Source organism: Euprymna scolopes, chromosome 19 (genome assembly GCF_053919585.1).
Source record: "Euprymna scolopes isolate OS-2025 chromosome 19, ASM5391958v1, whole genome shotgun sequence".
Taxonomy (NCBI): domain Eukaryota; kingdom Metazoa; phylum Mollusca; class Cephalopoda; order Sepiida; family Sepiolidae; genus Euprymna; species Euprymna scolopes.
In genome coordinates this window covers 84,707,359-84,733,422 of record NC_136500.1, presented here as the reverse complement: position 1 = coordinate 84,733,422, position 26,064 = coordinate 84,707,359, and the positions used below count along the sequence as shown (strand labels likewise).

At 28.0% G+C, this 26,064-nt stretch overlaps 1 protein-coding gene across 1 annotated transcript in view; it reads right to left on the bottom strand.

The window, feature by feature from the left end:
* The window catches only part of LOC145239811 (WD repeat-containing protein 41-like), an 81,798-nt gene that overhangs the window by 7,853 nt on the left and 47,881 nt on the right, over positions 1-26,064 (bottom strand). The window contains exons 6-12 of the mRNA XM_080103339.1: positions 23,838-23,949; positions 19,708-19,773; positions 18,299-18,415; positions 16,115-16,269; positions 13,899-14,023; positions 11,495-11,623; positions 7,177-7,258 (exon numbers count right to left, since the gene is read on the bottom strand). Coding sequence (XP_079959465.1) covers positions 7,177-7,258; positions 11,495-11,623; positions 13,899-14,023; positions 16,115-16,269; positions 18,299-18,415; positions 19,708-19,773; positions 23,838-23,949 — 786 coding nt within the window. The remainder of the gene's footprint in view (positions 1-7,176; positions 7,259-11,494; positions 11,624-13,898; positions 14,024-16,114; positions 16,270-18,298; positions 18,416-19,707; positions 19,774-23,837; positions 23,950-26,064) is intronic.

Genomic DNA, 26,064 nt, shown 5'->3' with positions numbered 1-26,064 from the left:
AAATTTATTAATTGTATCGAAATCAAATTTTATTAATTGTATCGAAATCAAAATTTATTAATTGTATTGAAATCAAAATTTATTAATCGAAATCAAAATTTATTAATTGTATTGAAATCAAAATTTATTAATTGTATCGAAATCCAAATTTATTAATTGTATCGAAATCAAAATTTATTAATTGTATTGAAATCAAAATTTATTAATTGTATTGAAATCAAAATTTATTAATTGTATTGAAATCAAAATTTATTAATTGTATCGAAATCAAAATTTATTAATTGTATTGAAATCAAAATTTATTAATCGAAATCAAAATTTATTAATTGTATCGAAATCCAAATTTATTAATTGTATCGAAATCAAAATTTATTAATTGTATTGAAATCAAAATTTATTAATTGTATTGAAATCAAAATTTATTAATTGTATTGAAATCAAAATTTATTAATTGAAATCAAAATTTATTAATTGTATTGAAATCAAAATTTATTAATTGTATTGAAATCAAAATTTATTAATTGTATTGAAATCAAAATTTATTAATTGTATCGAAATCCAAATTTATTAATTGTATCGAAATCCAAATTTATTAATTGTATTGAAATCAAAATTTATTAATTGTATTGAAATCAAAATTTATTAATTGTATCGAAATCCAAATTTATTAATTGTATCGAAATCCAAATTTATTAATTGTATTGAAATCAAAATTTATTAATTGTATCGAAATCCAAATTTATTAATTGTATGGAAATCAAAATTTATTAATTGTATGGAAATCCAAATTTATTAATTGTATTGAAATCAAAATTTATTAATTGTATTGAAATCAAAATTTATTAATTGTATTGAAATCAAAATTTATTAATTGAAATCAAAATTTATTAATTGTATTGAAATCAAAATTTATTAATTGTATTGAAATCAAAATTTATTAATTGAAATCCAAATTTATTAATTGTATTGAAATCCAAATTTATTAATTGTATTGAAATCAAAATTTATTAATTGTATTGAAATCAAAATTTATTAATTGTATTGAAATCCAAATTTATTAATTGAAATCAAAATTTATTAATTGTATTGAAATCGAAATTAATTAATTGTATTGAAATCAAAATTTATTAATTGAAATCAAAATTTATTAATTGTATTGAAATCAAAATTTATTAATTGAAATCCAAATTTATTAATTGTATCGAAATCAAAATTTATTAATTGTATCGAAATCAAAATTTATTAATTGTATTGAAATCAAAATTTATTAATTGTATTGAAATCAAAATTTATTAATTGTATTGAAATCAAAATTTATTAATTGTATTGAAATCAAAATTTATTAATTGTATTGAAATCAAAATTTATTAATTGTATTGAAATCAAAATTTATTAATTGTATTGAAATCAAAATTTATTAATTGTATTGAAATCAAAATTTATTAATTGTATTGAAATCAAAATTTATTAATTGTATTGAAATCAAAATTTATTAATTGTATTGAAATCAAAATTTATTAATTGTATTGAAATCAAAATTTATTAATTGTATTGAAATCAAAATTTATTAATTGTATTGAAATCAAAATTTATTAATTGTATTGAAATCAAAATTTATTAATTGTATTGAAATCGAAATTTATTAATTGAAATCAAAATTTATTAATTGTATCGAAATCAAAATTTATTAATTGTATTGAAATCAAAATTTATTAATTGTATCGAAATCAAAATTTATTAATTGAAATCAAAATTTATTAATTGTATCGAAATCAAAATTTATTAGTTGTATCGAAATCAAAATTTATTAATTGTATTGAAATCAAAATTTATTAATTGTATTGAAATCAAAATTTATTAATTGTATTGAAATCAAAATTTATTAATTGTATTGAAATCAAAATTTATTAATTGTATTGAAATCAAAATTTATTAATTGAAATCAAAATTTATTAATTGTATTGAAATCAAAATTTATTAATTGAAATCAAAATTTATTAATTGTATCGAAATCAAAATTTATTAATTGTATTGAAATCAAAATTTATTAATTGTATGCAAATCAAAATTTATTAATTGTATTGAAATCAAAATTTATTAATTGTATTGAAATCAAAATTTATTAATTGTATTGAAATCAAAATTTATTAATTGTATTGAAATCAAAATTTATTAATTGTATTGAAATCGAAATTTATTAATTGAAATCAAAATTTATTAATTGTATCGAAATCAAAATTTATTAATTGTATTGAAATCAAAATTTATTAATTGTATCGAAATCAAAATTTATTAATTGAAATCAAAATTTATTAATTGTATCGAAATCAAAATTTATTAGTTGTATCGAAATCAAAATTTATTAATTGTATTGAAATCAAAATTTATTAATTGTATTGAAATCAAAATTTATTAATTGTATTGAAATCAAAATTTATTAATTGTATTGAAATCAAAATTTATTAATTGTATTGAAATCAAAATTTATTAATTGTATTGAAATCAAAATTTATTAATTGTATTGAAATCAAAATTTATTAATTGAAATCAAAATTTATTAATTGTATTGAAATCAAAATTTATTAATTGAAATCAAAATTTATTAATTGTATCGAAATCAAAATTTATTAATTGTATTGAAATCAAAATTTATTAATTGTATTGAAATCAAAATTTATTAATTGTATTGAAATCAAAATTTATTAATTGTATTGAAATCAAAATTTATTAATTGTATTGAAATCAAAATTTATTAATTGTATTGAAATCAAAATTTATTAATTGTATTGAAATCGAAATTTATTAATTGAAATCAAAATTTATTAATTGTATCGAAATCAAAATTTATTAATTGTATTGAAATCAAAATTTATTAATTGTATCGAAATCAAAATTTATTAATTGAAATCAAAATTTATTAATTGTATCGAAATCAAAATTTATTAGTTGTATCGAAATCAAAATTTATTAATTGTATTGAAATCAAAATTTATTAATTGTATTGAAATCAAAATTTATTAATTGTATTGAAATCAAAATTTATTAATTGTATTGAAATCAAAATTTATTAATTGTATTGAAATCAAAATTTATTAATTGAAATCAAAATTTATTAATTGTATCGAAATCAAAATTTATTAATTGTATTGAAATCAAAATTTATTAATTGTATTGAAATCAAAATTTATTAATTGAAATCAAAATTTATTAATTGTATCGAAATCAAAATTTATTAATTGTATTGAAATCAAAATTTATTAATTGTATTGAAATCGGAATTTATTAATTGAAATCAAAATTTATTAATTGTATCGAAATCAAAATTTATTAATTGTATCGAAATCAAAATTTATTAATTGTATTGAAATCAAAATTTATTAATTGTATTGAAATCGAAATTTATTAATTGAAATCAAAATTTATTAATTGTATTGAAATCAAAATTTATTAATTGAAATCAAAATTTATTAATTGTATCGAAATCAAAATTTATTAATTGTAGCGAAATCCAAATTTATTAATTATATTGAAATCAAAATTTATTAATTGTATCGAAATCAAAATTTATTAATTGTATCGAAATCAAAATTTATTAATTGTATTGAAATCAAAATTTATTAATTGAAATCAAAATTTATTAATTGTATTGAAATCAAAATTTATTAATTGTATGGAAATCAAAATTTATTAATTGTATTGAAATCAAAATTTATTAATTGAATTGAAATCAAAATTTATTAATTGTATTGAAATCAAAATTTATTAATTGTATGGAAATCAAAATTTATTAATTGAATTGAAATCAAAATTTATTAATTGTATCGAAATCAAAATTTATTAATTGTATAGAAATCAAAATTTATTAATTGTATCGAAATCAAAATTTATTAATTGTATCGAAATCAAAATTTATTAATTGTATTGAAATCAAAATTTATTAATTGTATTGAAATCAAAATTTATTAATTATATTGAAATCAAAATTTATTAATTGTATCGAAATCAGAATTTATTAATTGAATTGAAATCAAAATTTATTAATTGTATCGAAATCAAAATTTATTAATTGTATAGAAATCAAAATTTATTAATTGTATCGAAATCAAAATTTATTAATTGTATCGAAATCAGAATTTATTAATTGTATTGAAATCAAAATTTATTAATTGTATCGAAATCAAAATTTATTAATTGTATTGAAATCCAAATTTATTAATTGTATTGAAATCAAAATTTATTAATTGTATGGAAATCAAAATTTATTAATTGTATTGAAATCAAAATTTATTAATTGTATGGAAATCAAAATTTATTAATTGTATTGAAATCCAAATTTATTAATTGTATTGAAATCCAAATTTATTAATTGTATTAGAATCAAAATTCATTAATTGTATTGAAATCCAAATTTATTAATTGTATGGAAATCAAAATTTATTAATTGTATGGAAATCAAAATTTATTAATTGTATTGAAATCCAAATTTATTAATTGAATTGAAATCAAAATTTATTAATTGTATCGAAATCAAAATTTATTAATTGTATTAGAATCAAAATTTATTAATTGTATCGAAATCAAAATTTATTAATTGTATGGAAATCAAAATTTATTAATTGTATGGAAATCAAAATTTATTAATTGTATTGAAATCAAAATTTATTAATTGTATTGAAATCCAAATTTATTAATTGTATTGAAATCCAAATTTATTAATTGTATTGAAATCAAAATTTATTAATTGTATTGAAATCAAAATTTATTAATTGAAATCAAAATTTATTAATTGTATGGAAATCAAAATTTATTAATTGTATTGAAATCCAAATTTATTAATTGTATTGAAATCAAAATTTATTAATTGTATGGAAATCAAAATTTATTAATTGTATTGAAATCCAAATTTATTAATTGTATTGAAATCAAAATTTATTAATTGAAATCAAAATTTATTAATTGTATCGAAATCAAAATTTATTAATTGTATTGAAATCAAAATTTATTAATTGTATGGAAATCAAAATTTATTAATTGTATTGAAATCCAAATTTATTAATTGTATTGAAATCCAAATTTATTAATTGTATTGAAATCAAAATTTATTAATTGTATGGAAATCAAAATTTATTAATTGTATTGAAATCAAAATTTATTAATTGTATGGAAATCAAAATTTATTAATTGTATGGAAATCAAAATTTATTAATTGTATTGAAATCCAAATTTATTAATTGTATTGAAATCAAAATTTATTAATTGTATTGAAATCAAAATTTATTAATTGAAATCAAAATTTATTAATTGTATGGAAATCAAAATTTATTAATTGTATTGAAATCCAAATTTATTAATTGTATTGAAATCAAAATTTATTAATTGTATTGAAATCAAAATTTATTAATTGTATGGAAATCAAAATTTATTAATTGTATTAAAATCAAAATTTATTAATTGTATCGAAATCAAAATTTATTAATTGTATTGAAATCAAAATTTATTAATTGAATTGAAATCAAAATTTATTAATTGTATCGAAATCAAAATTTATTAATTGTATGGAAATCAAAATTTATTAATTGTATTGAAATCCAAATTTATTAATTGTATCGAAATCAAAATTTATTAATTGTATTGAAATCAAAATTTATTAATTGTATTGAAATCAAAATTTATTAATTGTATCGAAATCAAAATTTATTAATTGTATTGAAATCCAAATTTATTAATTGTATTGAAATCAAAATTTATTAATTGTATGGAAATCAAAATTTATTAATTGTATTGAAATCCAAATTTATTAATTGTATTGAAATCAAAATTTATTAATTGTATTGAAATCAAAATTTATTAATTGTATTGAAATCCAAATTTATTAATTGTATTGAAATCAAAATTTATTAATTGTATGGAAATCAAAATTTATTAATTGTATCGAAATCAAAATTTATTAATTGTATTGAAATCAAAATTTATTAATTGTATGGAAATCAAAATTTATTAATTGTATCGAAATCAAAATTTATTAATTGTATCGAAATCAAAATTTATTAATTGTACTGAAATCAAAATTTATTAATTGTACTGAAATCAAAATTTATTAATTGTATTGAAATCCAAATTTATTAATTGTATTGAAATCAAAATTTATTAATTGTATTGAAATCAAAATTTATTAATTGTATCGAAATCAAAATTTATTAATTGTATTGAAATCAAAATTTATTAATTGTATTGAAATCAAAATTTATTAATTGTATTGAAATCCAAATTTATTAATTGTATTGAAATCAAAATTTATTAATTGTATTGAAATCAAAATTTATTAATTGTATGGAAATCAAAATTTATTAATTGTATTGAAATCAAAATTTATTAATTGTATTGAAATCCAAATTTATTAATTGTATGGAAATCAAAATTTATTAATTGTATTGAAATCAAAATTTATTAATTGAAATCAAAATTTATTAATTGTATTGAAATCAAAATTTATTAATTGTATTGAAATCAAAATTTATTAATTGTATTGAAATCAAAATTTATTAATTGTATGGAAATCAAAATTTATTAATTGTATTGAAATCAAAATTTATTAATTTTATTGAAATAAAAATTTTTTTTCGAATCGTCCCATCACTAATAGATACACAAAGAAGAGAAAAAAAATGAGAAAATGTTTCTCTGTATAAGTGATCCATGCATCTCTTCAAATAAATAGAGATAATTGGATTAAAGAACCAGTGATAAATATCCTCTCAAGGAAAAGTAAATGATACAAAAATTATTGAGACGATCTGATCTTTTTTTTTTTTTATTAAAAGAAACTTGTTTTAAACCAAACAACATTCTACTTTAGCCTTGACAAAACACCAAATGTTGCTGCTAACACCAGCAAACCTTAATCTCTTTCTCCTACAACAACCTCATTCTGACCACTCACGGTATTGTATTACACCCCATGCTCTGAATTTATATACTATTTCCCCTGTTTACTTAGTTACTAATAGTTAAAAGTAAGCACTTTCCTCCATTGCCACTTTCCTCTCTCTATATATATTGATGAAGAGAGGCAGTAAGAAGTGTAGAAATACTCTTTAACCCATAGCTGGAAAAAAAGGAAAGAGAGAAAAAGAGATATAAGAAGCAGAAAGAGACTAATAGTAATATGTGACATACCTGTACAGCACCAGAATGACCTAAGCATTCTCCCAAAAGATCAGGTTCTATCATTGGAAAAGCGTCGAGAGTCTGTGATTGTCTTAAATGCAAAATAAAAACAATTAAAATTTTAAAATCAAAAACGAAAGAAAGAAAAAAAAAAATATCAGAACTCAGATTTAAAAAATGCGTTCATTTTCAATTGAGAGAAAAAAAATTCAACAAAAAAGTACTTAGGTAAAATAAAAATAAAAAGGAAATAAAGAAATGAAATTATTTCAGATTTTAAAAACAATATTGGTTCTTAAATGGAAAATAAACACAAGTACAGCATAAGTTATCTCCCCTTACGGTCATTACTACTACTACTGCAACTATTACTACTACTACTACTACTACTACTGTTTGAATAACATTAACAAAGATCACCAAATATTGGTGAATTTTAAGTCACAGAAAAATGTACAAAAACCTTAGTTAAGAGAAATTTATAGCAATATGGAAGTAAAAACTTTTCTATTTATTTGGATTCACTATTCATATCATATGAATCTTTGGATTTATTTGGATTATTCAGACTACTGTTCTCATCCTGAATGTTATTCTCGCGTTTCGGATGATTTCACCCTTTTACTATTTTTTACCAAATATCTTATATTTACCTTCTTCAGATTCGTGGGGTTGACAAAATTCGCCTGAAGAAGATCAGAGATAACATCAGCCAAAACGTTGTGAGAATAACGCCCGAGATGAGAACGACAATCGTCTGAATAATCCAAATAATCCAAATCATCTTCGTATCAAACGTTCCAAAATGTAAAACCCTTTGTTTGATGAACTTGGTTACCCAACTGGCCAAATGTACAGGTAAAGTTTGTTCTGAATAAATAAACATGTTAAGAAGTGACTAGCTGTTAATATAAAGATTTGTATTTGGCATATACTGTTTCATTTACCTCACCCTATCTTCTTCTCTGCTGCTAGTCTCAGTCTTTTTATAAATACCATTATGGCATGTGTTCTTCAGAATGGTCCAATCTTTTCTCTGCTTCTTTTGTTCCAGCTCGTTTGACTCACTGATTTACTAGTCTTCATCAATTCGCTACTTTGATTCTTCATTGTAATACAACTTCCTATTCCAGTAGCTTCTTTCCAAAAACTGTAAGCTTATTAAAGCCCCCTCTTTCTAAGTGTTTTTCTCCTAATTATAGCCTTGGTCTTTTCAAGACTAAAGCTAGTAGGTATCTCTTGATCTTGCAATAATAATCTTTACTTTTTGTCAACTCCTTACATCAAATGGCTTCACCTCTTGTCTGGAGTGATTTCCATAAATAACCTATCTGATCAGCCACGTAAAGATGAGTTAAGGAACTCATATCTGGCTATATTCTTCATGGACACTTCTTCATCAGCCAAAACACAAAACCTGCCAATAAATAAGGAGTCCATCCTTATTTATTAACTCCTATGTTTTCCTTGTCTGTCCCCTATGAACTGACCACGCTACCCCATCTGTTTTGGGGTCTCTATACATAGTTTAAATTTTTTTGTTTCATGATATTTCATTTAGAGATCTTTTTCCATGAGAAATGGATTCTTTGCTTTTTTGATCTTTCATAACGTTCTGTGTTGATCTGGATCAACTTTATGCACCTTATCATTATCATCAATTTTAAAGAATCATCATCATTATCATCATCACTATTATCATCATTATTATTATTTTCTGCTAAACTTCCATTTTTGAATGCTGGCATTACATTAGACAATTTTAAGAAACAGACTTCCAAACTAACCTATCTCGGCCATATCTTTATCTCTCTTTCTCTTATATTCATTCTGTCCATGTTTTTCTTGGCCTTCCATTGTGAACTGAACCTGCTACCTCAACTGTTATACATATACTAACTTAAGAACTCTCATCCGTTCTTTCACTGTAGTCATACCATCAAAGTCTGCACACATCTCCCCATATTGTTCAGATTTAATCCTCTGAGCTCAACAGATCTAAGCATCCCTTCACATTACACATTCATCATACCATTTCATTTTCATATCATTTTTCTCTATGCAACACATGTCCTCAACCCTAACTAACCAGGTTTCACCTTTATACATCATCACACTGCATGCACATACCTAATAAACTTCTCTTGGTCGACAGGGTAACGCTCTGCTGGTTAGTAATGGCAGAAGTTTCCTGAACTTACTATGTCCACTGTTAATTTTTTGAAATCACATTAGCACCTGCTCCACCCTGTGCTCCAGTTGTACCATCAAGGTATGACAACCTCAACAGGGAAATGATGGTGGCCAAGTGGTTAATGATACTGGCTCGCAACCTGGGCATATCAACTTAGAATCCAGTTCATTCTACAGAAACACTTACACTTTGAGATGGTGACAACCTGCACATGGTTCCTCCCGTAAATATAGAATGTCTTTCTAGAAAGAATTCTAACCAGAAGGATAACAGGGAAAAGAATGCCAACAATTATCATCTGAGTCATTCAAAATGAATGATGTTCAACAACAAATATGAAAGAGGGAAACGGACCTTATCTATTATATAAAGGACAGTTATTCTCTCTCCTTTTATTTTTTCAATTTTCTTGTATTTTCTTGTTTTTGATGAGGATGGGGCATCCTATCGGGTGTCAGGCATTAACCTGCTATTTTAGAGACTCCAACCCGAGAGATATTTTAAAGACTGTAACCATCTCTTTAAGCGCAATTGTTTGCCTCTCTACTGCACTTGGTTCATTGAATATATTAGGTAATTTTTGAAATTTAATTATTGCAGCAATCAGTTGTATGTTTGTCTATGCATTGGTGCATCTAGCTAAAAATTAGAAACTACACAAGACACATCCACAAAGATAATATATGTTTTTTTTATCATTACCTCCGACAGATTATGGGCACATATTTATTTTTTTAATATAATTCTATGGTGTGCCAAGTTCGAATCCTGTTCATTCCATAGAAATGTTTTCACTTATCGATGTTGGCAACCTTCACATGGTCCCTCCCGTAAGTACCCAATGTCTTTCTAGAAAGAATTCTAACTAGAAAGATATCTGGGAAATGAATGCTAACAATAATCATTTCATTCATATTAAATGAATGAATGAATGGTGCTCAACAATCAACAGCTCTGCTATTTTCTGATAACATTAAATATCTTTTATAGCTAGATAAATGTTTCATGATAAATCTTGTGTTTTTTTTTAATCATTACGTCAGTTTTGTTTTCTCTTTGTTTGCGTTCAGATTTGCATATGACTATTTCAAACCATGGATCAAACACAGTAGCAGTTAATTTGAGTAACTAAAACCAAAACCTTTTTGCTATTATATTAGAAATAAAAAAATGCTATGAGCACAGGTGAAAATTGCAGTTCCAAATAAATTAACAGAAAAATTCTTTGATATACTTACATATCAGACGGGCATCTATAACAAAAATTAGGAAAAGTATTGAATAGACTTTTACTTAAAAATCAGTTTTATTTCATTTTGCTGATCTGCCATTGATGAGAAGAAATACCCTAAAGCAGGGGGAGATAAGTCAACCTATCATTTAACCACGTAATAATGAATGACAAATCAGTAAAATACGAAAACTGATTTTATTTTTAACAAGAGAAGTGGCATCTTACTTTAACAACAGAAGGTGTGTATGGTGACACCATATTTCAATTTTAGTAACTGTTTGTTAATGTTAGGAAGTATAAGATTCTAGAATATGAGAATTTTCATAGCTCAGCCACTCAGAATGGGCAGACTATGTCAAGGAAGACTTTATTAATTATATATTGTGAAACTGAGAGATTATGTTATTTCTATATATCTATTAAGCAGTTACGATTCGGTGTAATATCAATAGCGTAGAAAAATGTAGAATTCTTCCCAGTGTCAATTGATAGTGGTGGTAGGACAATATTTAGAGAGAAAAATAGGAACTACTTCCACTAAAGATGTTGCGATTGTGATGGTGTTGCTTGTTGGATGCAATGTAGCATTTTATTATCGTGACTGAATATGTCTAAAATGGTGTTTGTAAGCTACATAAGATAGTTGCTATTAGGCTAGATGTATTTAATTTGTATGTGGCATCTGTTGTTGCAAACCTGTGATTCTTTGGTCCTGAGGGGAATTTCTGCAGTCATTTTATTATATAAGAGATTAAAATTCTACGTGATAATTTTTCCTAATTTTTGGTGAGGATACCTATTTTTGCCTGGTGCATAAGTATATTGAAGAATTTTTACTTGGTATGCGATTTTAATCTGTGGCCCATACTGTAGAATGCTGAAAAAATATTAATGCCAACCTGAAGAATCTTTCCACCTTCGAGGGTTTTGTAACTGGAGATCTTAATTCTGATGTGGGACTTGTCGACTCTGGTGTTACTCCCCACAGGCGCAAAGAACCATCTTCTGAACATGTTGCAAGATAATACCTACAAGAAAGAAATTAAATATACAAAATCTGAATTATTTGCAAAGCATACTGAATATTTTATAAATTGCTCCAACATAAAATTACTCCTTTTCTTCAACTGCTTGCCTTTGGAATTCCTTCCCTGTCTACTGTTTCTCTTGACTACCAACGTGCAGAAATTTAAATGTCATGCGAACAAGTATATCGCTGCACAACTCTCCGCTTAGAATACTCCTATAATCTGACCCCTAATTAGCAGTAGTTCTTTACATGTCAATGGTAGTGTGCCTCGTTTGAGATAAACTGATAAAAAAAAAAACGAGAAGAAAACTATGTAAAAATAACGTTTACACAGCTAACTTTATGGACTTAAAAAGGTTTTAGTTTTGTGGAGTTATTTCTCTTGATTAGAAAGTCACCATTCTTAGAATGGAGGGGGGGGGAATCTGCTGACATTTTCAAACTATTTAATTTTGTACAATGCAAAATTATTGAAATCTAATTAAAGTAAGACTTCATAACAAATCATGAGTGTCAGGACATGTTGGGTTAAAGGAAAATGCTAAATACACTCCTCCCTTCATTCGTGCTATCTGCAAATCTGTCTTTTCTTTGTTCTTTGTGTGGCATGTGTTGTTCAGAATTTTCTGATCTAGCCCTTGACTTGTTGGTTTAGTGATCTGCATCAATTCATTGTTTGATACCTTATTGCACTACAACTTACTATTCCAGTAGTTTCTTTCCAAAAATTATAAGCTTGTGAAACTTGCTTCTTGTTGACTATCATCAGCCTCATAGGAGGCATCTCCCATCTTAGAGATAATCATCTTTTGCTCTTGTCAGCTCCTTACATCAAGTGGATTTGCATCTTTTTTGGAGCGATTAAAACTGTGAGGTTACTTTGTATGTCTGTATATGTATGTTTCCTGCTTGTAGGTGACTTATATATTACTTTTTTTTGTACTATTAATTAATTCTTTATTGATGTAAAAACAAAAAGTATTAGTGCAAAGTGCTAAAACAAACTTTTAAAAATCCTATTAAAAAATTATTTTAAATACAAAATCAAATCCATCATAATATAAAATTCTATTCAAAAGGAAATACTTAAAAAAAAAAACAAGCAAAAAAAACAAACAAACAAACAAAACAAAGTAAAACGAGTCCTGGGCAATACTGTACAGTTAATTTTTTAGAACTAATTATTTTGAATAGAATTCATCTAAAAAAAAACAAAGAAAAAAAAAACAATAACAAAAAAACAAAAACAAAAAAAAACAAAACAAAAAAAACAATGTTAATTGCAGTTTTTCTTCAAAATTCCTGTTTATTGTCTGCTCATCAAATTGTCAAGTTTTACCTCATATTTTCAGAGTTTTATCTTTCAACAATGTATGGAGTATTGTTATCATATTTCGTCTGTCCAATTTGAAAATGCAAAAACGATAAGGTGCAAAAACGTAGCTGCAATTTGATTGGCCCTCCCCCACCCTTTCTTCTTCTCTGCAGCTTTTCTCTCACAGACTAAATATTGTTAGTCTCAGTCTTTTCTATGAATATTATTATGGCATGTATTTTTCAGAACTGTCTGATCGGATCTATTCCCTGCTTCTTTTGTTCCAGCTTGCTTGATTCATTGGTCTAGAGGTCGCCATCAATTTGCTGCTTTAATACCTTATTGTAATACAGCTTCCTATTCCAGTAGCTTCTTTCCAAGAACTTGTAGAACTCTCTTTCTTTTGACTATATTCCTCCCACCTATAGCCTTAGGTCAACAGACATCTGTCTTTACAATAATCATTTTCCGTACTTTTTAGCTCTTTACATCCAGTAACTTCATGCATTGTCTAGAGCAATTAAAAATAAAGTATTCAAACATCTGATCTTACTTATTTTATTTTAATTATGAATTTTTCTTTTATGTAATAATGCATTTTTAAAAAAAAATTAATGCTTATCCTCTGAAGAAAATAACATATCTTTGAAAACGCATGGATTAAAGATTTTTCATTAGTATAGTTCATTAGTATAATGCAGTAATGGGACAGGGGTTGGAGCTTGGTCAACAGTGTAGAACCTATTATTTTTTGTCTGAATAAAACTTTTAAAAACAAATCAGCATCCCCAAGTTTTTCTTTTAACAGCGAGTACTGCCGACAAACTGGGTTACAGTATAATGCTAATACACCCGCGATAGTAAGCCATATCTTACATTTCAAAACAAGTAGATTAGGATTATTGTTAAGTTGGCAATTACCAGAGAAGTCATATCTCTGTAAATCTTTGAAACTTACCCGTTACAAACGAGTCCCAAGTGCAATATTTTGGAATAATGCGCCACAGCTTTTTTGGCAATGAACTGACACGTCTGAATGTCGTAGATGCAAAAACCACAACCAATAGCTGCAAATATATATCGCTGAAAAAAAAAACCCAAACAAACATATATTTAAATAGTTAATAGTATGAAACGAATCAAAACTAGCAGTACATACTCATTGTTATGGCATCAACTGATCTACCCGAGAAATAATAGACTTACCCAGAGATAATATAGTTACATCTAAATATCAGGGACAGCAATCCAGGCCTTGAGTTGAGTTTGCAATTACTTGCTGGTCGAGGTTCCAATATCAACTATCAGAAATGGGTCATTTTGGTGGCCCTTTATCTGATGTATTGAGGTATTCATTCTGCGTAGTCCTAGGACAACCCTACCCAAACTTTTCTTCCCTTCTTTGGATTGAAGTAAGTTTATTGCTTACTGCCTGAGGCACCCTTACTGTGGAATGCTGACAGGGCTGTCTAGGCAAGTTTTAAAAAGTCAGAGTGCTTCTCCTTTAGGGACACTGGTTTTACTCTCCCCCACCTTCCAACCCTGTGTCACATCTTCCTATTGTGGGAATGAAGTAAATACTAGCAATCTATAGCAGTTATGGTCCCAGAATCATGATGTGCAATACTATAACATACTTTTGCTAATACATGTTTGTTAACTATACTATTGTGTTTGTCTTGATTATTACTGGCCTGCAAGGGATTTCCAACTTAAACTGCCACAACACCCATATTACATAGGGCCTCTCAAAATGGTCACTGATGTTCATCTAATATATAAAGTTATATTGTAGGAGTTTCCATTTTATATTTAAATATATCTGACAAATTTCTTCCTTTTTATACCTGTAGCATGTTCTTTACATTAAAAAAAAACTACAATTCACTTCAGCTTTTTTCCAAAAATAATTATTTCAGCAAAGAAGATTATTACTGTATTAATGTAAGGGAGGTAATTAATTTTTTTAGTCTAATGGTAAGAATATATATAATATATATAATAGTTATTTATTTTACATTTACAGCTGTGTTTTTTCCATCTCTTAGTAATCAGAAAATTATTATTTAAATTAAAACAAAAAAATTTAACTAAAATGGTATTAATGAATATCGATCAATGCCAGGTTGGTTTAGCTAGTAAAATATAAATATTTAGGCTCTATTAATGCTGTAATATATACAGAAAATAAAAATCAATGAATCTTTAGATGTTCTTAGAGAATGTCCGATAATTGGATTCCTATCCTGCATGTATTTAGTTGCAAAAGGTTGATTTACCAAACAAACAAATAAACCAAATCAATAATTATTATTTGATAATTAATCATTACCCTCCCCCACTTCATCCAAAAAAAGTATGCATCCCATGGAAATGGTTAACAATATTCCCAATCCTTTCTGCAATTTAACCATATTTGGTACAAATAAATTGGAGTGTATACATGACTTGTCCACCAAATCTCAGTTATGAATGTCCAACAGCTTTTGTTTTGTTTTGGAATTTTTCAGATGAGCATAAATTGTTCAGCAGTATTTGTTTTTAATGTCATAAAGTGATATGTGGGGGGGGGGGCACTTTGATTACAGAGTTCCCCCCTTTCAACTCTGCCTCCCCCCCTTTTTTGTGTGTTATCATTAACTGGCACCACAGCAAATAAGTAAGGAGGGTCAAGAAGGACGGAAAGACCGAAGAGAGAAAGCACTAGCCAGACCTCTGCTGGTTGAGTGCAAAGTGAACTAGGACCTTGGGGAGGCTTATTGCTACCCAAATTCCAGTGAAGACCAATGGTTGCTGCAACGAGAAATTAATAGTAAGTGGCTGTTGCAATAATGCAAATTAATCTGTAAAGGTTATCAAATGTGGTGGAGAGTACTGGAAATTTGAGGAGACTTGTTGTCATTCAAACTCCAAATAAGACCACAAGTTGTTCTCAAAGAGAAATCTTTGATGAGGGTTTGTGTGACTACCCTTAGTAAGTAAAAAAAAAACAATAATAATAAGAAGAACAAGAACAAGAATAATATTAAGAAGAAGAAGAAGATGAAAAAGAAGAAGAAAAAGAAGAAGAATGGAAAAAAGAGTATTTTTTTTTCTATCTAGTCAATGATGATAATTTGCAGAGTTGCAAATGATCTGAATATAAATAATGATATAAAAACTATCTGCACTGACCTGCTCTTCACAAAACATGTGTTGGATGCTGTAAGGATAGAGTTTCTTGTCCATCTCGTAGTTGTGGCTAGAACTGACACATCGCACAAGGTTGAGAGTGATGGCAGACCAGATATTAAAGGTGCCATCGATTGAGCCACTTACAAACATTTTATCTAAAAGAAAATCAGAGATTAAACAACAGATTTTAGTCTATAAAAGATTCGACCAATAACAAGATTAATATGAACCATTTTATGTATGGCAGTTTTGTTTTATTACAAAATTTTGTTTTATCAATAAAATTTGTTTTAGCAATAAAATGTTGTTTTATCAAAAGATTTTATTTTATGTAAATATTTTGATTAAACCAAAAATTTTGTTTTATCAAAAAAATGTTGTTTATCAAAATATTTTATTTTATGAAAATATTTTAATTAAGCCAAAACATTTTGTTTTATAAAAATAATTTTGTTTTATCAAAAGAATTTTGTTTTAGCAAAAAAGTTGTTGCTTCTATATTATAATAACGAAAATATATTGAATTTCAAATGGTACCTACGTAATTGTCATGTCGCAAATAGTAATATATCCAAAAATATGGAAAACAATAAGTTAGAAAAATAATTATTAATGAAAAACAGTGTAGATGAAGAATAAAATTTGTCTGAAATTTTGAATTACATTCATTACATGATGTAAACATAACTTAGTTATCTCCCCTGTCAACTTATCTCTTTTTATTTTAGTAAGCATAATATAGTGATTTTGCTTCATTTAATACATTTCTTTTTTCATTAACAATTATTTTTCTACCTTATCATTTTTCGTAATTTTTGGATATGTTACTATTTGAGACCTGATAATTATGTAAGTATTATTTGTTTCACTTGAAATTCAATATTTTTTTCGTTATTATAATATAGAAGTGCCAAAAATTTTGTTTAATCAAACATTGTTTTAATCCAAAAATTTTGCTTTATGAAAATTTTTGATTTATTAAGAAATGTTAAAATATTTTGCTTTATCAAAAAATGTTGTTTTATGGTCAAATTCTTCAAAAAGAATTCACAAATTCCACAGTTGTATCCTTGTCAGAGTTTGTGATAAATTTCCATTCTATGTAGATCCAGCGATAATACAGACCCCATGGTATTATTGTAAAACTATCTCTCTATCAAAATATGGTATAATCACGTTGACATACTGGTTCTTATCAGATCACCGAAGTTAAGCCTGGTCAGTACTAGATGGGTGATCATTTGGGAATACCAGGTGCTGTATATAGGAGGACGTCAACACCTTGCAAAAACCCAATAGGTGTTAATCTCCCCCCGCCCCCCGCCTGACTGGAATATACACTGTAGACTGGTTATGAATCTGATATTGCCTAGAAACTTCCCGATTTGGAGGAAGCCAGTTCAACCCACCTAGAGCGAATGCTGTTTCATTCATTTGTTCTCTTTCAAAAGATCCTGTGTTCTATTAATTAATTAAATAAATCCTATAAGAATGAGATGGTTTTTATTACACTCAATGAATCATCTTGGACGTAAGGCGCTACTTTTTGTCTACAGTGGGATATGTGATGAGTTTAGCAATGAGATGTCTGTTCGCATAACATTTAGACTTCTGCAGGTTAATAGACAGGGAAGCAGGATACAGGAAGATAATTCCAAAGTCTAGCACTCCGGGGGAAGAAACTATTAGAGGAAAAGGCTTTCTAGCATCTAAGGACCTCAACAGTGATGGGGTGGGATTTTGCTGCTTGTCGGGTTAGTCAAGCATATTTATATCAAAGGAGTCAAGTACTATGAGCTCATCATACCACATTATATTAAAGTATTTGTAAAACAGGTAGAGGAATGCAATATTGCAGCAAAGAGTTGGGGTTAAGTTGATACTGTGCAACCTATTAGATTAGAGACTCTTTTTTTGGACCCTGTCTAAGAAAGAGAAACTAGTGCTGTATGCACCTGACCAGATGTGGCAACAACACTTCATACATGGATAAATTGTGGCTTTGTAGATATATAAGCTATTCTCAGATGTGAGTAATTTTTTTAGCATGGTAGAGGGAGGTCACCTTCTTTGCAGCAGCATTGGCAATGTCCTTAATGCATTGGTTTCGATTAAATTCAGATTATTTGGACTATTAATTTTTAATAAATGTATTATAAGCAAACAGTTATTATGTCACATTACCTGAAATGGTGACGAGACTCTGAATAGGTTCTCTGTGTGAATCCAAAGTACGCTCAAATGAAAGTTTGTGTGACTCAGTGTTGTCATCAGATTTAATGTTGTATAAACGATAAACCTCTGAAAAAAAAAAAAAAGAAAAGAAAAACAAATTTAATTCTTTTTAAGCAAAATACTTTAAAAAAAAAAACAAAAAAAAATGGATGACAAAACATGAACTGAACAATTACACATTGTTTATTAAAATCTAGACCAAACTTATGGACGACTTGATTCAAACAATTTTGTGCTGATGGTGCAGAAAGGCTGAGAGATAAATTGCCATGATTAGTATATTTCCACTGCAAAGAAACATTAGACACAAAAAACGTAGAACCATGTGATTATGAGGCAAGGGTAATTATGCAAAATAGGTGCCATTGTGAGTTCAAAATGGCTGAATAAAAGATGAATTTTTTGCTCAGGAGTTCATTTTGTTTGGGACAGCATGTTGCAGGAGTGTATTTTGATAGGTGTTGTTTATCTCTCGTGGTGTTGGTGAAGAGAAGAAACAAAGAGTATTGCTACTGATAATGCTAAAACCGATTGTCTCAAGTTGTCCATGAAGAGAAGAGACAAGGAGTCTACTGATAATGCTAAAAGCAACTATTTCAAGTCATTCATGAAGAGAAGTAATAAGGAGTACTTCTACTGATAATGCTAAAATTGTTCCGAACTGTCCATGGAGAGAGGAAACAAGGAGTACAGCTATTGATAATGTTAAACACGACTATCTCAAATTGTCCATGAAGTGAGGAAACATGGAGTACTGCTACTGATAATGCTAAAAGAGACTGTCTCAAGTGGTTCATGATGAGAAGAAACCAGGATAACTACTAATGATGATATTGTGAGTAAACATGGTCGTTTTTGTTGTTAGAAGGAATTATTTTACCAAGCACATCTAAAGGTTCCTGGTTCATTCTCAGGTTTCAGCACCATAACCAAATGCATCTTTCAAATATCTGTCACTCTGATCACTGTAAGGCATCTCTAATACTTAACTCAATAAAATGAAAACTTCAGTTAAATTGAAGATGTCCAACATGTATGATGTCAGATATTTAGACTAATGTTAGTGAAAAAAAAAAACCTATTTGGATTTTTGCATATTTTTTCTTTAAAATAATAATTTTTCAACAAAATATTTATTTCACACACACACACACACACACACACACACACACACACACACACACACACACACACACACACACACACACACACACACACAAAAAAAAAACATTTGTATATGAGTCTGATTTTCACAAGAACTCAAACTCTATTGATTTGTGAAGATGTAAAAAAGTTAAGAAAACAGGAAGTATAAAAATGAGGCATATAGAAAATGTGGAAGTTATTTTCCAACTCACCCAGAATTTTGTCCGAAGCAGAAACCAGCCGGTCTTTCTGGATAAATATCATGGCCATCACTGGCGCTGAGACGAAGCAATAAAAACACAATGAATTAATAAAAGCCAGTAGACAAAGTAATAATTAGACTAAGATGAACAAAGGTACTAAAATGTCAATCATATATATATATATATATATATATATATATATAAAATGAAAATTACAATTGAATTTACCAAAATGATCCAAGATGGTAAAATTAAAGTAAATTATAAATATTAAAGAATTAATATTTATAAAATTATCTCAGCCAGATATAAAAGCTAGATAATACCAAATAGGAAATAGAGCTTATAATATGAGCAAACAGTTAATAAAATATGTTAAAAAACACTTTGAAATGAGTTTAAAAAAATATTTAATCTGAAAAGGAAGCACTAGATAAATGGATAGTCCTTAATCCGCGGAGTTTCGAAGAAATACACTCCTTCTCATCAGAGGGTAGGAATTAGCAAAATGCGGGATCGGATTTTGCATGCAGAAGTATTTGATGAAACAACAAATAAATCAAAGATCTTACTTGAAAACAAAATAAATTAAGCAGAGGGAATATGGTAAAGAAAAAGGTGATTACACATTAATGGATAGTCTGATAGTCTATATATATATATATATATATATATATATATATATATATATATATATATAATAGTATTATAGACAAGACAAGGCCATATATTGGTGTACATTGATTTATTTGTCAATGTAATAAGAAAAAGCTATAATTGGAGGAGGTGTTATATGCTCTTTATACCTTACTATTTCAAAAGCCTAATGCTTCTCATCAGAAGAGGAACTAAGGGGCTAAGTTGTAAACATTTCAATGCAACATCTAGCTAAGGGTATAATTGAGGGGATATTAAGGTATCTGATATATAGGGAAGTGATAGAGGAGGGTGTGCAAAGTATCTGGGAAGGTTAAACTAATGCAGATGAAATTAAGCTAACTGGGGACTTGGGAGAAATTTGGAGTTATAAGGAATGAGGGATATGAAGAATTGGGAGATAATATAATATGGAGGAGGATGGTGAGGATATGGAGAGAAAACACAAAGGGAGAGGGCTGAATAACGGGGAAAAAGACAATTCAATGAGCAAAGGGATTAGATAAATAAGATTGGGGGGAGGAGGGGGGCAGTGAGAGATGAGTACAAAGTCATCGCACTCCTTCTGAAGCTAAGCCTGGGTCTCTTTGGACTTTTGGGCCAGCACCAAGTCCTGCTGCCACACCTAGGGTCTGACTGCACCAGGGGGATCACCACACTCTTCAGCACATCCAGGTACACTTTAGTGTTGACTTTCAAGCCGACTTTGAAGATGTGAGGTGGCATGATGTGGCCCTTACTTGAAACGACACCAGAGGGTCATCTGATGTGATAAGCTGTGCCCTCAAGTGTTGAACCAACTGGATTTGCATTTTGAGGGTGCTGGCAATGGTTCTGTTGTTATAACTTGGATCAGTAGAGATCATAAGTTTACAGCGGTGCATCTCCGATCTCGCTTGTTGAACATTGTGTCACTTTTAGACATGATAGAAGGCTCCTATTAGTCTTGTGATTTGTACATAACTGGTCAACGGATTGTCCTTCAACTGTCTTCAGGCATGTTGGCTGTTGTTTGGAAAAGAAAAGAAAAAGTTATTGGTTCCACAGATATTTTCGTATTCTGTGAGTTAGTCTCTATTTTCACAATTTCGAAACTATAACCATAAAATAGAGACTAGCTCACTGAATACGAAAATATCTACGGAGTCAGTAAATTTTCTCATTTCTTTTTCCAAATAACAACTATAATGCCTGAAGACAGTCGAAAGACAATCCGAGCGAAACGTTGCACAAATAACACTCAAGATGAGAACAATAGTGCAATCAATACAAGTAATATAAAGTAATTGAACTTTGAAAAATAAAATGACTTAAAAAAAGAAGAGCAATGTACGAGAGGAAAAATAGGTTAAAACCACCACGAAACATTCATTTTATATTTGATTGTAGTAGCAAAAATTCTATATCAATGGCAAATGATGCATGTAAACAACCTCATTAAACAATATAATCTGAAGAAAAAAAAGTGAAAAATATTTTATGGAATAATATATCGTGAAACAAAAAAAAAAATAAATGAATGCGGAATGCAATACAGTTTTTTTCTGAATGAAGGGTTTTCTTTTTATATACTTTATACATTTCAAACTTTATATATATATATATATATATCTTGGTGGAAGACTGAAACAATTTTATTTGAGTAGAAGGTGATTCTTTGATAAATTTGTGAGAATTTTGTTGCTAACATTTGATGTGCTTTCTGTAATTATACTAGCATGGGTGCCCGGTGTTGCCCGAGTGTTTGGAGGTGTGTTTTAAACAAAAAAAAAAAAAAAAGTGGTAGTAGGCAGGCAGGATCGAACTCATACCGCAAAGGAGGAAAAGAACGTGAAAAAAAAAAATGTGACGTTTTTGCTGTTACACCCATCGCCAAACAGGAAGTGACGTATGTTTAAATTAAGGCTAGCCAATCAAAAAGAAGGGATGACTTTCGAAAATATCAGCAAAAAAGCGACTTCTCCCTGTCGAAAAGTGCCCAGTTGAGGGTGAAGGAATGAATGTTTTTGGCCAATTTTTCTATATTTGTCATCCAAAGGGTCGAGCTTCAAAATGATACCGATCTTATGAACATCCGAGCCTCTGTCAAAAGTTTTAGGCAGACATACATACATGCATACATACATTTAAACAGACAGGTAAGATTTATATTATAGATATCTAGACATACTGAACAAATCTCTGGTTTAATAATTTGAGAACCTTTGAACACGATATATAAATATACAGAGTAATTGAAAAGTAACTCCTATTTTAAAATATACACAGTTTATTTTTTTAAAAATATAATTCATACAATTAATGAATATGTGAGGAAAGTATAATACATGGACTTTTATTTAAAATTCATTCACGTTGACCAGGAATCGCATCAACTGATTTCACAAAAAACTCTTGTGGAATGACAGTCATAACTTCTCGTATTCACGCTTCAGGTTCTTCTAAATTTCTTGGTTTGGTTTAGACTTGTTTTTTCAGCCAACCTCAGAGAAAAAAGTTGCAGAATGTTAAGCCATTTATCAAACCGCAACGACCTACCCATCTTCCAGGGAACTGGGCATTCACCCATTTAAGAACAACAATAGCAAAGTGTGGAGGTACCTCACTATGTTGGAGATGAAATTTGACCAATTATTAGTGCTTGGGACAATATTGAAGATTTGACTTTTATGCAAGATGGAACTCCTTCACCTTATAGTTGTTTATTCACTCCCAGGCATTACGTCTAGTAGAGGAGCGAACGACGATCTTTACTTTGGTGGCTAGTTCTTACACGTCTCACGTCTGAGACTTACCTTCCTTTGAGAGGAGACTCCTTTCAGATCATTTTCTTCTGTTGACGTGCTCAATACAACTCATCTATTTTTCCAGCTAACCTGATACATGACAACCATTTTCTTCCGGGTCAGCTATCAGACACTCTTCCGGTGCAACTCATCAAATTTATAGTTTTGACAAGTTTATCAAACATCTCTAAACAATAAATAACTTCCAATCTAAACTATTTTAACAATATCACTGGATAAATAGATAGATAGACAGATAGATCGATAATAACTAATTTAACTTTTAACCATGTTAGTATCTAACAGTCTGCCATGCTTAAGTTTTAAATAGTATTTTCCTTGGTATGTCACACTTAAGTTTAAAACAGCATTTTTCTTGGTCTGTCACTTTTCAGTTAAATGCATGAATAACTATTGTTTATTATTTGTTGACATAAACTATTTTTTTTCAACTTGATTCAATCATATCATAATGTAAGTTGTTTTAAAAATAGTTGTAGAAGTTATTTAATGATAATTTCTACAACTTTTAAAAAAGATTTTTATAATTATATATATATGGACATGCTGAATAAATCTCTGGTTTGATAAATAACTTGAGAACCTTCGAAGACGATATATAAATATACAGGGTGATTGGAAAGTTGTATTTATTTTCATTCCGGCGCGGCTTTTGAGTTCTTTCAAACAACTTACCAAATTCTGGTTTTCTGATGCACTTGTATTGAAGGTTTCCACGGTTACTCCAGATACAGATCTCTTCACTCCCGGAAGCAAAAAGTTGGCCATCATGCAAAGGAATCAGACACTAGTGGAGACAAAAAATGACATTGTATAAATTCTGAAAAGTATGATTATAGAGGGGAGGGGGTGTACCAATGTGACACAGTGAGGAACTTTCTATTACAATCTTAATTATGTTTTGAATTGATTAGTGTAGTTGAATTAGATTATGGCATAATCTAATAAAAAACATTGGTGTTTAATATGCGGAATATTATTTTTAAGCCAAACATTATTTTTGTTTTGATTTAATTTTAAAAAGATTCAAGTTTAAAATAAAATTTTTAAAAAATTAAATTAAATTGTTTATATTTTTGAGATTGCAATCATCCATGAGAAAAAAAATCATGTTTGATTTGATTTTCATGATAAATTTTAGTTTTTATTAGTGACGGGACGATTCTAATATTTTTCCTGATTCTGTTCCAATTTTGTATTAAGTTCCCAATTCTAATAAAATTACTGATTCTGATTTTATATTCTTAAAACCTCTAAATAGTAAGCTATAAAATTGTTGTTTTTATTTAAATCTTTTTTTTTTTTTTTTCCAGAAAACACCCATGTAATATGATGTGCATATATTTTTGCAAATGTAAAAATACACTTGTGGGATGGGATAGAGTAAGTGGGGATGTGGTGATCTGCAGATTTTAATTTTATTGGTAGTCTATTATTATATCATTAGTACCAGCAATGAAAAATTAAGTTTTAAGAAAAAAAGATTTTAGCATCAGAAAATAGGCATAAATTTTTTTTTGATTCCGATACTCCAAAACATTCTGATTTTTCCAATTAATTGACCCAACACCAGTTTTTATGAAAATTGATGTTCATTAATCTCCCAATCATATGATTGATGCAACCAAGCCAAATTTTCCTATGGTTCCAAGACTATTTTAAGTAAGATCTATAACAATTTAATTTTTCTAAGAGATTATTTTACTAATGAGTCACTTGGTGAGGAGGGTGGTTGGTCACCCAGCAGGATGAACTAAACAAAACCTGGCAAAAGACATCCGAACCCACTTTTAAGGTCACTGGTTTCCTAAAACATAAAATATCAATGAGCTCAATGGCAATGTAGCAACCATAAATGATATTTTTTTCTCTCTTAGAGAACTGCCCCTGTTAGGTGATTTGGTCACATACTGACCAATCAGCATGCAGGGCATATTTATTTTATTAGTCCCAAGAAGGACTACTTCAGCATTTTGGGGAATTACGGATGATGAGATGCCTGGAAACAACAAAGAAATACTGATCACTGAATATCTAAGCACTGACTATCTGTGCTGAAGGAAACTGCTTAGACTTTCAGCAGCCAAAGAAATTTCCTTGTCTTTTTCTCACTTGTGTACAGTCCAATTTTCTTCCACCTATATGAAATGGTGTAAATAATTGAATAAACCTTTTTGTTGTTGTCAATCCACAATCTGGGAAGAAAGAGAGAGAGAGAGAGAGAGAGAGAGAGAGAGAGAGAGAGTGTTGCTGGTTTAACCTTTTATAAACTCGGTCATGTAACTGAGATCTGACTTCTGATAGGACAAGCCAGCAAAGAAGTGCATTCAAAATCTCCAGCTGTGAGAATTCACTCCTGTTTGTGTTCTTTGCAAATCCGTCTTTGCAATACTTAGATATAAAGAGCATCTATATCCCTTATTCCTAATGATGTAATTTCCTTATTGAATGAACGATTAAATTTATATGTATACTAGCAGTTCATCCCAGCTTTGCTTGGGCCTTATGTCCTGTTCATAACTTTACGTGCACATGTATATATATATATATATATATATATATATATATATATATTAAAAAGTTTGACTAATGTCTAGGTAACGTACACCTAAAATTTCAAGTGTTTAGACCCAAAACTGGCGGAGGAGTTTGGTAGAATCTGCAGAGGTCAACTCTTTCAAATTTGACCTTTTGGCAGCCAAATTTGCACACACACACACACACACACACAAAAAAAAACGATAAAAGAAAAAGCTTTGCTGCATGTCTGAATACCTTTTATGTAAAATTTCAAATGTTTAGACCAAAAATTGGCTGAGTAATTTGGTAGAGACCGCAGACGTAACTTTTTTTTTTTAACTTTGACCTCAATTTTGACCCCTTAACATTTATCTTTTGGGCT